The 18,055-nt window shown below is 30.5% G+C and overlaps 2 protein-coding genes across 3 annotated transcripts in view; both read left to right on the forward strand.

Annotated features, from left to right (window-relative positions):
• Positions 1–531: 531 nt before the first annotated feature.
• Positions 532–10,410, forward strand: LOC143190907 (trypsin delta). The gene is made up of 6 exons (XM_076395513.1): positions 532–663; positions 5,069–5,225; positions 5,283–5,442; positions 7,017–7,163; positions 7,230–7,340; positions 10,203–10,410. The coding sequence occupies exons 1-6, from the start codon at positions 609–611 to the stop codon at positions 10,347–10,349; spliced, it is 777 nt and encodes a 258-aa protein (XP_076251628.1). The 5' UTR covers positions 532–608; the 3' UTR covers positions 10,350–10,410.
• Positions 10,411–15,181: 4,771 nt separating this feature from the next.
• Positions 15,182–18,055, forward strand: part of LOC143190892 (diacylglycerol lipase-beta) — a 66,587-nt gene continuing 63,713 nt past the window's right edge. The window contains exon 1 of one of the 2 annotated variants that reach the window (XM_076395468.1): positions 15,182–15,443. The gene's annotated coding sequence lies outside the window, so the exon portion shown is untranslated. Of the gene's footprint in view, positions 15,456–18,055 lie in introns of both variants that reach the window. The other variant, XM_076395470.1, reaches the window with a different exon arrangement.

An 18,055-nucleotide genomic window follows, 5' to 3' on the forward strand; every position in this document is an offset into this window, starting at 1 on the left:
TACAGCATTAATCCTTATCGAATTAAGTACCTTAAATACAGTGTGCAATTAATATAGATCAATATGGTTCCTTACAGCATGTAAATTAAACAAATATTTTCGGAGATATTACAAATTTAAAATTTGCGTTTAAAAATGTGTAATGTAATAAAAATTGTATGAATTTAGATATTCCAAAGATAGCAGGAAATCTTCATAGTAAGTATAGGGGAAGAGGAATTGTTTTACTCCAAATTTAATGCGTGCAGGCCAAGGGCAGTAATGAATGAACCAAAAATACTGGATCGATTTTAATCATGTTTTCATTGAGTGACATAGGCATATATATTTTATGCCCGTGCAAAGTCGGAGCGGGCCGCTATGTTTTTATATACAACGTTCATATTTTTTCTGTAGTGTATTTAATTTAGTATCAGCATTGCACCCGTGCGAAGCCGGGGCGGGTCGCTAGTTATATATAAAATAATTAGCGAACAAAAACGAACGATTAAAAATATATATGTGCTTCATTTAAGAGTAAACAACCACTATCTAATCTCTGAATCTCGGACTAATATAAATACCGATAATTTAATTAGTTTGTTAGTAGTCAATCAGACAAGTAAACAATGAATACATACTTAAGCAGATTGTTTATAATTTCAACACTATACATCTATGCAGGTAAATATATACCTTAATTAATTAGTATATAGTATAATAACAATAACTATACAGACTTCATAGTTATAAATTATTATATAGACTTGAGCTAGTTGATTGGTTAGGTATTATTTATTCGTTGATTCACTGTTGCAACAACTGACAGTTTTATTTATGGAAAACAATTGGTTAAAAGTAGATTATTTTTCAAATGTATACGATAGCTGAGATTCTTTGATGCCTTACATATCCAAAATATATCTATAATTTATATAATTAATACTTTAACTCGTGTATTAACATATAATGAAACATTCCAAAGTATTAATAACTGTGCTAACACATTTTCTCGATCATTTACGAAAATAGCCAGAATAAATCAAGACAAAAATCAATGCTAAAACTTTATATTAAAACTTTTTTTTATATATTTTAAAGTCTCCTTTTACTAATGAGGGTTTATCTGGACTGGACCTACTGTTTAACGTGGGCTCTGAAGTACGGTCCTCGGCATTAAGCCTACTGACTGATCTTACCCAGCCTGGTTACTAGTGTGACTGGGATCATTTTCCTTGTCCGATTTTGCACTCTTACCTAGGACAATCACAAACATCATTTTATGGCCATGCCTCAGCAGGACTCGAACCCGCGACTATCGCAACACTAGGTGGACGTTTTGTCGCCTTTACCACTGCGCTAACCAAGCCGGCATTAAAAATGTTTTGTTGAGCAGCCTGAGCATGTTTTTATCGATGGAACTTCAGGACTTCCAGCAATATTTATTTGAGTTAATAAACTGATTGCAGTAATCTTCTAATTCTATTTCTTATTGGAAAAGTCCTTGTATCAACTTCCTTTTAAACTCATTCTTTAGATTAAAATGTGTAGAAACGTTCCAGTTATGCATGGCGATATAATAATAAAATATCCTCCTCGAACAAACACACCCCTTAAAATTTTAGAATCGTTATATTCTAAGCAAACCTCGGACCTATAATTACGAAATGTGTCGGTAATTAGTTTTCGGTTTATGTAATATATTTCACTAGGCACAAGTATACAATATTATGATTTGATACATATGCCATTATTTCTACGAAAATTACCGTAAAAATTTACGTTACCGTAAAATAATAGCATCATATATTTATAGTTATTTTGAGAATGTTGAATTTCATGCCTGAAAATGTGCACATCAGTTGTGTGTGGCACTGTTCTTATTTAATTACAATAAATAATAATTAAAGAAAAAAAGCCAACGAAAAGTATCGTTTGCTGGTAGAAACTTCAGACGGCGAACTGCTGCATCCACAAGATTATGTAAAACGTGGTTTTGATAATTCAGAAGAAGTGATGTCAGGATTTAAAACAAATCCTGGAGGACCAAAAACATTTAAATGGCCAAGAAACATTAAAGGAAAAGTTAATACTGATTGCTACCGACAATAAATAATCAATTTGAATATTGAACATTGATCGCTCCCTCATATATTGTAATATGCTCAAAGACATGATAATGCGATTTTGCAGCACAACAACGTTTCATATAGCGAAATTAGTTAAACACGTTTTGAAATCACTTGGATGAGTAGTTTAATCGCACCCATCGTACTCTCCAGACTTGGCTTCATGTGGCTCATCACCATTTTGTATCGATGGGGAAGGTACTTACAGAGTAGCACTTCGTCAATTTCGAATAAGTTAAAAAATACATCGATGAGTAGCTTAGCTCAAAGGAGAAAACATTCTTTTGGAGTGACATCCATAAATTGCCTGAGATATGGTCAAAATATATAAAAAAAACATATAAATATAACAAACGAAATATCACCATACTCGACAAAATGTATTTAACGACTCATTATATTACCCTCTCTTTAACAAAATAACATAAAACAAAACATTGTTCGATGTGATATAGCATGGGGTACGTCGTCAATTACAAGACCGCCAGAGTTAACTCACAGTATGGTACAATCTATAATTAATGAATTTAAATAAAGTGAAAATAGTACATCTATAAAAGAGCTTTAATTAAAATTATAATGCAAATTAATTTCTCTTGCAATCGGACCACTTCTCACCTGCTGTTTCCATTTCCTTTATAACGTTCAAGCTACCAAAACGTGTTCGTTATCGTTGCGTCGTCTGGAATTCCAATCCAAACAGTCTATTTCCCTCAGATGTTTCCGCACTATGCCCGAAACTTCCATTTAGATAGTTTGCAACCCAATTTATATTAAATTTATTATGTAGTTACATTTTATATACATTCTGATGCACCTAGTGTGCATATAAAAAGAACCGCTCTAATTATAAATAGTAATGATAACGTAAATAAAAAAAGGTTATATCTGTTTAATCTTCGTTTAACGGTAATACTTTTTCACAAACGATTTTTCGGTGTGTATGAAGAAGCAGAATACAGAATTCACTGAAATTCAAATGTGTCAGCACGTGTGTTCTTCTTGAAAGAACATAATTCCTTTCTATTGCATTCAAACTGTTTTCCAGAAAATTTATAAACGAATGTTCCAGAAGTATAAAGTTATAATCTAAGTTTACAGATTTATCAGTTTGGCGGTAATCCACAAACAAATTTGAATTTACATTCAAAAACAATTCTATAACATTCTTACCTCAGAACTGACTTCACTGATTTACCTCTTTAGCTTTAAAATGCAGCTTGATCTGTGAAATCTAATTTAATGTATTAAATTTAATCCTGAAATGGTTATAAAACTTCATAATGATTTGTTGAAAATGAGACTAGAAGAGAATAAAAATAAGAAAAATAGGATATAGGTGTAAATGTAATAGATAGGTGTAAAAAAGGACCTGAACGGAGACTGATCCATTGCAGAGAATCTACAATGCTACTTTGGAACCTGCAATACACTTCATAAGCCTTTTAAATTATTCATTCATTCAAGCAGACGAACAAAACAACTATCGAGAACTTCACCAAGCACTTCATACTGTCTCTAAAAACTTACTGTTCGCTAAATATTTCTTTAAAATGTTATTATTAAAATATTACTCTTTTATGACTCCAAGATTTTTTCCTTCATATCTTTAACTGAAGTTTATTTAAATTTTCTGTAAACATTTAGCAAAAAAACATAGTTGTTTCATACTTTAAAATAAAAATTGTTAAAATTTTAAGGGCTTTGATAAAAGTCCAATATTTTTTATTTTTAAAACTAGTGTTCTACTTCAACAATAGTTAACTTTTCGACAGTTTCATACGATAATTAAGTCTCGCATGAAGGGGTATTCTCAACAGTAAAGCTCCACAGGATGGTGTCTTGAGACCACTGCTATATCTGCTCTCTACTGCTAATATCCCAATAATAAAAGAAACATTTGCCGACGACGCAGTTATCATGGCAAAAGATGTATCTCTATCTAAGGCTACAAAAAAAGTACAAGTAACGGTCAAGAAGATCTTCTAATAGACTAGTGACTGGAATATACAGCTTAATAGCTCCAAATCTCTCCATGTTAATTTTGCGTTACGGCAAAATGACAAAAATTTAATTATATCACTTGACGGATGCCTGATTCTTGAAGCAGAATCAGCTAAATACCTCAGCATATATCTCGTCAGTAATTCAATTTTGGAAATGTCATACAAAAAACAGAGAAGATTAGACTCAAAGTCAAACAAATGTACCGGTTAGTTGGAAGATACTCTTAACTTGACCTAAAATCAAAGAGATTGTTGTTGGTGAGAGTTGGCTTGGTGACTTGATAAACTAAGTGACCAAGCCAACTAGTCAACGCACCTAAAACAAAGTTTTACGATTGATTACCAATGCTTATCGCTTACGTTACCAACGAGAAGCTGCACGATGACCTCGAAATCAAATGGATACACGAAGTGATCCAAGATTTCGCCTTAAAACATAAAATAAGGTTGCTAAATCCCAGCAACGTGGAAGCAGTACGGCTACTGGACATCAGGATTGAAACGAACCAAACCACCCGAACTTATTTACAGTATAAGTGTATTCTTAACTTTAACTTAAATAGTTTAGTTTTATTTTAATTTGAGAGAAATACATACTGATGTATTAATCCACTACTCGTCTTGCTTGTGTATTAATGCAACTATAACAGAACAGTAGTAATACATTAATTTGTAAATTAAGATTGTACTAAGAATATCTAATGCAATTAATTTTAAAAGATCTAACTGGATTACTCTTAAATATTTTTAAGTAAATATATCTTGACAATATTAGTTTCAAAATAAACATATTAAAAAAAAATAAAGGGAAAACCAAAGAGAACATGAAGAAGATAAAAAAGAAGTGCAAGCATTTTGTACTTAGTCCAGGTTTTTAATAATTCCACGCGGCATCTTAAATCAAATAGCATTTTAAGATTTTACAAAAAATTTAAATACGTTTTAAATCTTCAGGATCGACGCCATTAAGAATTTTGGACGGAGATTTAGCGGAAATTTACGAATATCCCTACTCGGTTTCGATCATCGAAGATGGCAAACATATTTGTGGAGGCAGCATTATTGACCCCCGGTTTATTTTAACCACCGTCGCTTGTTTGGGAGAACCTGAGTATAATTACAATCAGGCGAAACAATATTGATACAACTAATTCTAAATAATTTCCAGCGCATCAACATTAACGAAGAAATTAAGTGTACGGGCGGGTTCGTCGTTTTATGCTGAAGGCGGCCAATTAACGAAATTGAAAACAGTCCATATACATCCGGAATATGCTGAGATCGATTACTCAAACAACATAGCTATTCTGGAACTAGAATCCGCTTTGGTAAGTCAACAAGTAACGAACACAAAATGTTTCTGTATAATGTATTTTCTGGCGTCTTTGACATAAAATTGAAAGGTGCTTATTATTCTATTATTCGAAACCAAAAAATCAATTTCTAATCTATAAAGGGGCGGATAAAGCTATAACATTATAAAATACCATACTAAATGTCTCTCGACTATTTTAATAACTTTTTTGAGATGAACAAACATTTTTAAAATAAATCAATTGTCGATTCCTATTACTTGAAATAGGTCTGCTAGTTCCTCGAAAGGCTTTTTTCACTTTGCTTTAACTGTACAAGCTGTTGTATTAAAATAAATTCCTTGGTTCCAGGTCATGTAATCTCAAATAATGAGTATTTCATTGATATTTTTTGTTTATAGATACCTACAGTGATGTCCAATGTATGCACACTTCTAGGAATGAAAATGATATCTTCACTATATCTCTTTGTAGCAATATAAAATCAGATTTTGTTTGATGTTTTGGAGATAATCTCGGAAATCATACCTGGAATTTTTAACTTTCTTTTGCACTGACCCCTTCACTATTACTGCATCCAATATTATTTCCATACTTTCTTGTAAATTAACTACTTTGAATATAATATTTGTATTATGTTATACATTTTATGTGAACAGCATTTTTCAACGTTTTCGTATTAGTTTTAGAGATATTACTTCTCATTTGTTTCGGATTATTTTGAATTTTACTTTCAAACCTATAAAAGAACATAATTAACTTTTCCGCTAAACTAACCCCTTTGCTCTACTATACACAAAAGTAATTTTTAATTCTCCTAGTATTTGAAGTCACATATCTCTAGTAATATTTTTTCGATTAGTTCATATATAGCGTGATTCAACGGTAATAATCCATGTAACACTATGAATAAAAAGGTAACATCATTTTTTTAAACAGGCAAAAGTTACGCTTGAAGCTTTGTTAATCCATTATCAGAGATTTATGACAACGTTAGATCATAAACAGCTTTACTGACTCGACTAAACTGACTGACTACTAAATTTTGATCGACCCCTGCCATATAACCATGACCTTGCCCCGTTCTACTAATATCTGTTCATAATGACTGTCAAAATGCGTCTTTTGGCTAAGGATATAATGACCAAATTTTCAAGATTGTTTTTAGCTACTTTTAATCCAGAAACTTTGTTGTATAAAACACCTCATAAAGGCATAATCTTAAGAATTAAAGCAAAAATGCGCACAAAAGAATTTTTCACAGTTCTAGACCAAAATACTCCCTGTAAATAATATATGGGCACCTGTCATTTGTCATAACAAAAAATGAAAGCGTTAATAAGAAGGTCCTGCCACATTCTGCATATTTGCCTCTGTAAATTATTTAATGATTCACATTTAATTTTTTTTTTGCTTTTAAGGATTAAGATTTTTATTACAATTTCATTATTTTTGCAACGTTAACAAAACATTGTTTCTTATAATGTCGAGTTCCTTGCTAAATAAAAGTTATTTAAAAAAATGACGTTTTAGATATTAAATTATTTTCCTACAGTCCTAATTCACAGTTTGTGTTTTTTTATTAATAGGTCTTAAACGAGAATGTCTCAATCATCGAGATTTCTACAAACACTGACGTCAACCTAGACCAAATCGGTACCATTCCGGGCTGGGGCATAATAGACCGCGATCATTCTGGATGGGTCCGACCGTACCAACCATCTGAACAACTGAGAGTACGTCGGGCTATAGGCGACATATCATTCAAAACAACATTAACGTTGATTATATTTATATTTCAGTTCACCCAACAACCGGTCATATTGTTATCAGCTTGTCGTGATACATACCCAATCAGATATGACGATGAAACAATATTTTGTGCTGGAGTTAGTCACAAAGATGTTTGTGTGGTAAGATTATTTGTTCTCATTTTGTTCCTGTTCTATTTCGCAATAATAATATATTTAATCTCAATTAGTCAATATTACCAATATTTGTTGGAATTTTGCACAAATACTGTAATCCTATTTATATATAATCAACTATATTTAACACGCATTGTAAATTGTATATTTTTGCTTCAAATGTTTTTCATAAAACTGTATAATATTTCGTTGGCTATTTGAATAGATAGTATTACATCCAGAATAACAATTATATTTTCTCTACGAACTTTTGTAGTCATTCAGATCATTCTGTTAGAAGTTGTATTAACTTGCTTTTACAGATGTTTTACTCTTGATGCGTAGATTATAGACATTATGGCAAAATATTTTCACATGGTTTTCATTATAAACAATTCAGAAAATCACATTTGTAATTAAAAGTAAAGTATTGTAACTACATAAAATAAACTCAGATGATATATTAAACATTTTCAAACATGTCTTGACAATGTAAAATCTTCGTATAGAGGCTTAGAAACATCTTATTTGATCAAGCTAAACTACTTTTCTTATAATCGCCTAGGTCTTTGTTTTTTATTTTGTATTTTTTTAAAATGTTTGTTAAATTTTACTTTAAATTATAAATTCGTCAATAATTCTATAAATAGTTATAAAAGGTGATAACATGGAATTATTTACATTATATCGTTCTATAATAATTTTATGACTTTATTACTTAACATAATAATTGTACATTTAATTTTGAAGGTATACAAAGAGTCACATATCTTAAAAATTACAAATTCTAAAATATGAGTCGTGAAAAATTGGGATTTTTACCTTGTTTAATTTTTTTATTATTTTTGTTCAAGTGATAAAGTACTTAAGACTACAATATTTTTTATACAATTCTTAGTTTTTAAATTATATAGTAAAATTTGTATTTTAAAAATATAATGGTGGATTTCCATTAACACTACATATCTTAAAAATTACAACACATATTTTGAAAATTAAACTAGTCAATTCTTGTTATCATTTCCATTCAAATGATTTCAGCTTAATGAAAATTGCAAGAATTTTTTGTCGAATCAGATTGTGGTATTTATGCAACCAAAACCAGTTTCTAAAATATACAACAAAAATATATCTTGAAAAAATTAGTTGTTATATACTCTTCACGACTTAGCTTGAGTTTTTCTTTATTTCACCCTGTCTATATTGAGATTTTTATGTTTATTTTAGGGATAATAAATTAGTCGTAACGCTTACAATTCATACTAAATTATGTACGACGAGTAAAGAAAAAAAACTTTTTTAAAAACTAGATTATAAATAGGCCATAAATCCTCACACCAGTTATTATGGCGAATTTATACCTAAATGATATCGAATATAAGCACGGTCGACAATAAATTCTTTAAATTATATCGTTCCATAATAATTAACGACATTATTAATTAATGTCATAATTTTCCCCAAAACTATGTCATCAATTAAGTTGTTTCCATATTTTAACATTAATTCATATGATTAAGTGCCTCGCGGTGAGAAAATGAAAATTAATAATCCCCTCAAAACAGAAATAAATTTAGTTCAGGAACCCGTGCAACTAATAATATAAATTCGTCTCTCTATAGTCGAATTTGAGCACAAAAAGGAATCATATTGGATAGAAATATTTTAGTGCCACCATATATATAAACCTATTTATTAAATTAATACTCTAAAAATGATAAATTTTGAACTCTTAGAATTTTTCAGATTATTAGAAAATCAATCGAGGTGGCCGTAGAGAAACTATAACGTTATGTCCATATTTGCTCTTAAAGTATTGAAGTCTACTAAAAATCTAAGCTTCACTTTCAGAAATTGTGATAGTTTCTATTAAGTTTGTATATTTCGTAAATGTCTGAACTTCAGGGCATTCAAATATTCCAGATTTTAGCCTTTTCATATTCAGCTCACAAGTATATTTAAAGTATTATCCTACCAAGTCTTGATAATCTATTATAATGATAATGATGATGATGATGATATATTGTAGTTATGGGTCTACTTAAAAAAGTACTCATTTATTATATTAATGGTGAACTCTCTTCGCTCTACTATAACATAGACATCAACATTATCATCAATCCATAGACGACTCCTGGAAGAGTGTCTAGTGCTCAATCAATACAAAATTATTGGTACCGCAGGGATTCGAACATTATTCGCTAAATCTCCCCTCTCTTGGCAGTCGACCGCCGATATTCTAGTTTCGAACAAAATAGGAGACCATATTTGAGACCACTTTCTATGATGTTTGTCCATGTCAAAAGGTCAAAACTCAAGACCACAAGACGTTCCACCAGAGAGTTCTTCTTAGAGAAGCAAGAGCTTCTGAAGCGTGGACAATCCGACGTATTACTTTCTACATTTGTTTTAACTGCATGCCATTAAAATTTGCAATAATAGGCGGTCAGTCAATTGTCAATGCTTTAGTATTTTCTTCATGCCTTATAAGCAGATTAATACAACAGAATGACGGTATTTATTTATTTGTTGTAATTCTGAATGTACTACTACTTATTCAAAAAGTCAACGAAATATTATACAGTTTTATTAAAAACATTTGAAGCAAAGAGCACTTTACAATGAATCAGAAATAGTAAGTAAGTAATAATAGTAAGTTTGAATATATAATAGGGTTATAGTACTTTTGTCTTTTCTTCGTGTACTCTCAAGCCATAAGAATGTTAGAAACCCTAAACTCTTAAGGGTCAATTAAAGTTGTTAAAAAACAGAGCTAATTCAGTTTTACGAATACGAAAGTACTGAACTATTATTACTTATTATTTAAGTGTCTACCATTTTAAAATTCTAAATTATTGCATGTTTTAGGGTGATCTAGGTGATCCTTTCGTTGTAGATGGGCTACAAATAGGTATAGCATCGATATCAACGCTAATGTGTGGTGAATTAGCAACAATATATGTCAAAGTTGCCGTTTACGCTGATTTTATTGAAAGTATTATTACCTCTAAATAATACGACGTCGATTGACAGTCATCATTGGTAATCAAATTGAAATAAAATAATGCATTACTGTTATACGTTGTTTATTTTCTAGTCTAGTGGCCTATTTATAAACTAAAAATATTTCTCTTAAAATTTCTACCACCTCTCATTCGATAAAGTTCCCTGTTTGTGAAATGAAATCCAATGAAATCGTTTCCAATGCATCCAGCAGATGGCGCCACAACATTTAAACATGTAGGAATGTTCGTCGGGTCGGTCGGTCGATCGAAATGTGTAGCTGCCGCTGCGATTATTTGTCAGAACACTCACTACTATTTTTGGAAGGAATTTGCACGGGAACTAAAAACACTGGTTGAATCAAAGTTGTTTATTCTAACTTACGGTTGATACATGTGGTCGATGGGAGAATTGACAGGATATTAGGTTAAGGTGAAGGAAGTACGGTAGCGCTGTGGAAGTGGTACTGTTACAGGGTGAATTGGTGGTGGCCTAAAGGGTCGTGGCGGTCGAAGATTTTTTTCTCGCAAATATTTATGGATTACTAACACAATAAAAATCTAAAATATAAATATACACAAAATTTAATCATAATATATAATTGATGTAAAGAATTATGCTATATATTAGAAATATCACATTGTCCTATATTAACAAATGCGATGACTAGATAAAGATAGTTTGATAATATAAGAACTGAAATGGATTTTAGAACGAAAAGTTACACAGGTACTACAGGGATATTAAGAAGATCACATATTCAGTATACTACAACCATAGAGTAAAAGAGATGCAACTGAATAGGGGAGTCTGACGCAAAGTTTTGCTTTGCCCAATATCCAGAGGGAGCCATAATGGGCCATTAAAATAATTTGTTTAATCAATTTAAATCTCTAATATAGGTACCTGTCATTATTAATTGACTCATTAGTAATGTTTGGCACGTGACAGCATTGACGTCATGTTTAGTTGACCGATGAAATTTAAATAAAAATCTATTTTTTTCTGAAATAAATGTGGTAATTAAAATTCAATTAAATATAAATGTAATATTTAAAAATAAATAAATATAAATATAATCTATAACAATAAATATAAATATAATATAAAAATAAATACATCTATAAAATATAAATATTCTGCCTTTTTGTTCTCTTATACTGAACGCAAACTTTGAGTCTTTCGCTCTTATTATTCTGTTCACCTGTTATACTCAAAAATATATAGCACACTTTGTTAAAACTTTTAATATTTTATCCAAAAAAGATCATTATCAATTGAAGGGTTTTAAATTTACTTTTTTTAACATTTGACAAAAATGTTGTAATATTATCGACGTGGCAAAATTACTGAATAAAATAAGACATAGCTCAAAGACCTACTAACAGTAGAACAAAACAATTCTGTTGGAGTGTGGGGCACGAGATATTGTCTTGCCTCTATAGGATCAGTCTCAATTTGTGGGTCTACTGATTTATTCATAACTGTATATCACACTTAATTTCTTTTTTCAAAAGTTTTACTAAATAACCTGAGATGTACACTACTGTACAACGTAAAACTTTGTTTGCTCTTTTAGGAACATCTGGACTGAAGTTATACAGTCAAGTAATTAACGGGAAGAATGAGCAGAAAGGATGTACGGGCTGAATGAATACAAACTTTACCATTACCTTCTGGAGTTTGTTCAAATGTCGATGATACTTGCTTTGAACACGTTGATAGTAGGCCTGGAACGATGGAAATAGACACTACAAATAAAGTAAGACAGTTCAGATATTAATAGTAACAATTATGAATAGAAACGTGACTGGCCCCTTCAATTTACCTTCTATATCATTTTGATTTTGATCCACTTCCATTTGTACATATTCTGGGCTCAATACCACGAGCACTCTACTCTAAATTGTTCATAAGTACTTAAAGGAAAGTTTAAATGTATCACAAAAATGTCTAACATGATAACGATCATAAATCTGTTTCATGTTTAACCCAACCAGTTTAGGATTTGTAATGTTTTCTACTCATTTCTTAAAGATCGCCGGAAAAGACTTTTTTAACGGAAAACGATGATGCATTTCCTAGAACACTTCCTGGAACGAGAATGCATTTCAACTATCGACTTGTATATGCTAACAAAATAGGGCACATCCAAAAAGGCGTAGAAAATAAACAAACTGTAGAACGAAATGAACCAATCAGATCCCGTCGCGGGTCTTAGCATAAAACAAGTAATATGTTAAAGATAGCGACATCTGCATGTTGGACGTCGCGAAACATTTCGTCAAAATTTCCTCTGAAGTTAATCTCTATTTCTCTATGACTACAATAGTCGTTTTGGACTTTACCCCGACGTTGGTAGGTGCTCTTTTTTGTAAGGTTAAGCAGTAATGGATTAATCATCGATTTGTGAATATTGTCAAAAAGCTATTACTACAATTTTTAATATGAAGAGACATGAGAAAGAGAGTGACTGCGAAAGCATGTACATAATGTTTTGATGTTCTTTGTATGAGTATATATCAACTCGTTAATCATATAATCAATCTACAGCATTGAATTCAACAAGAAACATTAAAGTTTGGCTCGCTTGAAGTCTTTACGGTTGGGGGTATCTATTTTAAAAATAACATTACTACTTCTAAAATTGAGAGGAATCGTTCAGAAATTCATAAAAATGTATAAAAGAGTCAGAGGCGAATGTTATCAAAATCAAATAAAAATATTATTGCAGCTAAACTACCTGTTAAAATTCAAAAGGGGTGCTGAAACACGAGCTTATTTAAGCAGTTACCATTTGGAAAGGCTAGATTAATTGACTCATAAGGATCTATATAATATTCAGCAAGCAATTTAACTACACATGTACAAAATATAAAAGTGACGCTACGCTTATTGAAGCATGGATAAATGATGGCAAAAATACAGGGTATGTCTTATTTAAGTCACAATCTTAGTTTCTGAGTACCTACCCTATTTTAAATAAAGAAGACTTCATGCTGATCATAATAAGTGAATTACAATATGACATGTTAAAAGAATATAGCCATGAATTTATACGTGTAGATTCTACAGGCTCAAGTCATATCGATTTGAATTGAATGTATTGAAGGGGTTTCCTTACTGTTTTTGCATATTAAAAAGATTCCATGAGGAAACAAAGAAGATATTTTTAGTGCTGTGTAAGATATATTGTTGAGTAATTTTAATGATAAATGGAAGCTTGCGTTTTTATATATTCATAAATGAATTATATTTGCTACCTTACACGTTCATTTTTCTTTTTCTCCTTTCCATTTTTTCCAAGATTAAATAACTTACTATAGACATACTATATGAGCTAAAAATAATAGACAGTAGACTTAGTTAAATTTGAACTGGAGTTTCAAGTGAGATTTTAGATTAGTGTTTGAATTCCAGGATATATATACTAACAGGTCAATTAAAAAGTCCCCGGCCTGAAAAATAGATGGCACTACTAGAATTAAATCCATATGTTTTTTAGTTATCCCTAACCCTCAAAAGATGCGTGTATAAATTTGACATTTTTGAGCATTTTGAATGAAGCAAGTCTTGTTATTGTGAAAAAATGGATAAAGTGAATAAAATGGAAAAAAAGTCATTTCGCGTGTTGATAAAATATTGCTTTTTGAAGTTTCAAAATCAATCATCGAAGATTGGTATGCTAAGTTTAGTTTAGTGGTGAAATGAACACCAAAGATGGTGAACGCAATGGACGCTCGAATTACGAATTGGGCTTCGAATGTCTTCCTCATCCACTGTATTCTCCAGATCTGGACCCCAGCGACTATTTCCTGTTCTCAGATCTCAAAATAATGCTCGATGGGAAGAAATTTTCGTCGAATGAAGAGGTGATCGCCGAAACTGAGCCCTATTTTGAAGCAAAGGACAAATCGTACTACAAAAATGATATTGAATAGTTGGAAGGTCGCTATAATCTAATATATAACCCTTAAACGGAATTATGTTCAATAAAAAAAAACTCATTTTGCCAAAACAGTCTGTTTTACTACGGTAGGCCGGAGACTTCCCAATTGATCTGTTATACTGTGTTAGTCTACGAATAATTTACAAGAACTATAACTTTGGCTTGTTATTACAGTGTTTATATATTGATAAATAATGACTTATTGTTTTATTTTCTCTTTTTTTATTGTTTTTAAATGAAGGATATTTATAAAATGTTTTTCATATTACATTTTTGATATTATAGGGGACGAAAAATATAATATTTAACTATTATCTCAACAGAAATATTAGGTTCTCTGATCTTAGATTACACTTGTATATTCTGCATAATTTATTCTGTTAATATTATATTCTTCAAATATACGTGTAATTTCAACAAGCGGCAACTTTACAAACTCAAACCTTTGTGCACATGCGGGGATTCTCCAGAACTAGACTTTTAAAATATCTACAGTTGTCAATATTATTGCGGTTAAGAAAAAAACGCCGTATTGCCTTCGAAAATCATCCTATTCCAATCACCAAAAAGCTAATTAATTATTTAAAAGGTCCAACAAGGTAAGCATGTCAACGGTATCGATAATGGTATAGATCTCCGTATTGATCATAAAACTATTTTGAATCATCTACCTAAAGCTGATTATAAAAAGAAGCTGCTCAAAACTACCCCAATGGAATTAAACACAATATTAACTGGGGAACGATCCCATCAACTAAAATATTGAAGGCTCACGTAACCGGAGATCCAACTGCAGCCACCTGCTTAAAACAAAACATCCTAGCCAGTTCCGCAAAGCCAACGCAGACTTTTACCTGCGCGTCAATCGCACAGTCTATACACCTTAAGCCAAAGAACTAGTTTAAGCAAAGAGGGAGAACGTGCTGACTGACAGGCTGACTAGACATACCGCGACTTCGCCACTCCACTGACAGTTCTTTGAATATATCACGCGAACGCGCTGCGTCCTGCGACTCTCGTTTGTAAACAGACGGCGTGTTCGGAGTTTGTTTATATGCGATAATAATAATCGCGTTACAGACGATACATAATCATGGACAGAACAAACAATTTATTCAATTAGTTGTTCATTAATTGGATTTGTCTTTTATTCAAAGGTAACGACTGAGGTTTGTTTATATTTAATTTAACACACTTTCTATTTCCGAACACATTTCTGCAGATATTATATTGGGTAAATCGTCATTTTCACTAATTTATGAAACAAAATTCGCGATATTAATTAAAATTAAGTGAAATGATACCACATACCAAAAATGGTAAACAATCAGACTGCATAATGCTGATTAAGTAATATTTGGATTATGCATATATTTTATTATGTGACACTGCACTTTATAATAAATATATGTACGAAAATATGTATGGCGTAACCATAATTATATAAATTATATTAAAGTATAATATACTTATTATTTATTTACTTGTAATTTGATTCATTGCAATAAAATTGTGTTATTTAATAAATTACAGCATATTAAATGCATTATTTATGATAAATATAAAATATAAACATAATTATTAAAATAGTATAATAAGACATTTTAATAAGATATAATATAATATGAATTAAAATACAAGTTTAGAATTTAAAAGATAAAAATGTAAATACACTTTTTGTTAAAATATAAAAAAAAAATATTAGTGTTACATAGAGAATAAATAAATATAATACGATGTGATAAATTATTCATATTACCACTATCGCATACTATATTCATAACCGAAGCCCTGGAAATATTTCATATGGATCAAAACAGGAAAAATGAATCCAATGCGAAGTTTTGAGCTAGTTAGATAATTATCATTAATAGATGAAGTTCCAAAGAGTGGATTAATCGTTGATTAATACTGGTTGTGAGAGCTCCAAGATGAGGAGAAATGGGAGGATATGTGAAAACTCGCAGTGAAAATCTAATACCTGTGTTATGAATCGTCTTTATAGAAGTACAGCAAGTGTATACATAATTAGTGAAAAGTGGACAAGAAAAGTTTAAATGGTCATTTCAAAAGATGATCAGTTCCAAGGCCAAAATCTCATATTGTCTATGGATTTAATTATAAGGTTGTTAAAATAAAAATTATGGCTATGTGTAGTTATAAAAAAGATATATGGAAACTGGTAGTTAAAGGCCAGGTAGTGGCAGCAAAGGACATCATGCAGAAGCTTCTTGCTCTATTTGGATATCTACATTTCGACAAAGCCTAAAACACTAGATTTTTTAAAAATTATGGATTCTTTCTAGAGACCGAAATTGCGAGTCAATAACCCTTGGTTTTTTTTTTCACTATAAATATGCATTTTCTCAAAATATTGGTTATTTACCCTTTCATAAAAAACTCATATTATTCCACAACAGCGCTACTTTCGTGACCTAGTTTCATGTGGCTCTCGAGTATCTTCCATTAATCCAATAGTGGGTCAGGGAGGAGAAAAAAGGCTCAAGAAAATATTTATCATTATTCATCATTTTTCAACAAAATAAGTCTAACATTATTCAGTTCACTCAATAATTAAATAATTCGTAAAACCAAATCAATAACATTTAATTAAAACTAAATACAAAGAAATAATAACCCATTTTCTAAAATGACACGTATATCATTTACACGTATTTTTTACAACTACAGCAATATCAACATAATATATTTCAAAGTAACAGATTGCCTAATTTTTTATTATTTATAAACAAAATACATTTTTAAAATATATGGACTAGATTATCATCAATATCAATGACAATAATTTTCTTTCTATATAAATAAATGAAATAAATAAAATATTTTATAAATATACTTGCAACCACTTTGTCACACCACATGTTATTATCCAAAATAGTCTACTCCTAAATGATTAAAGATTCCTAAGCACAAGGCATTTTTTTATTTATAAAACATTAAGTAAATAGCGATATGATTTCTAGAAATATTTACCACACTGTTACAAAACTTTGGAATGTAAAATTGTAAATCTATATTTTTTCATTTTATCAGAGGTATTCCATTAATCTTGTGTCGTATTGTACATCAAATAAATTCAAAAATTAAAGGACATTAAATATGTTATTTTTATACATCTTTACTTAAAATATATAAAGAAACGTTTGGTAGCATTGAAGATATCGAAACATCCTTTACCATACAATTAACAAAGCCGTTTGACGACTAATAATGATCCTAAAATTAGATATTAAAATTTAACGATTTGTCTTTTTTACACAGTTGATATGTTACATTCATTGATATTTTACATAAGAAATACCACATTCATTGATATTTTACATAAGAAATACCACATTCTTAACTATGACATGTACCGAAGAAAAATCCACGGCTTTTTGCGTTTAAATATCGTATCGGTTTCTTTTTTCATGTTTTACGAAAGTAAATTTATTGATATCAAACAATAATCAACGATATACCATTTTACAAACCTTTTTTGAAAGTAGCGAATACATCAAATTCAACGCCTCTTGTAATGTTGAATTTTGGTAGGTCTTTTGGACCAACTTCAATCTCATTAGTTGTTGACTATCAATTAAATTAGATATCCAGTTTTATATGAAATAGTTTAGTTCCCTAGCGATGTCACAAGATAAAGTATATCATTATCACTTCAATATTTCAGTTCTAATATCAAAACTTTTCTAAAACGTTTACGTTTGAAATATTCTATGTACTTCAAAACGCCTTGTACTATGGCTTTATT

The sequence above is a fragment of the Rhynchophorus ferrugineus genome, unplaced genomic scaffold, assembly GCF_030347505.1.
Source record: "Rhynchophorus ferrugineus isolate W39M unplaced genomic scaffold, kcgeb_rfMv2 rfM2, whole genome shotgun sequence".
Classification (NCBI taxonomy): domain Eukaryota; kingdom Metazoa; phylum Arthropoda; class Insecta; order Coleoptera; family Curculionidae; genus Rhynchophorus; species Rhynchophorus ferrugineus.

Bases quoted from the DNA above. Each gene is read 5' to 3' on its own strand.
- LOC143190907 (XM_076395513.1), top strand. From the start codon at position 609: ATGAATACATACTTAAGCAGATTGTTTATAATTTCAACACTATACATC. The intron at 5,226-5,282 runs GTATAATTACAA...AATAATTTCCAG, and splicing joins GCTTGTTTGGGAGAACCTGA to CGCATCAACATTAACGAAGA. The intron at 7,164-7,229 runs GTACGTCGGGCT...TTTATATTTCAG, and splicing joins AACCATCTGAACAACTGAGA to TTCACCCAACAACCGGTCAT.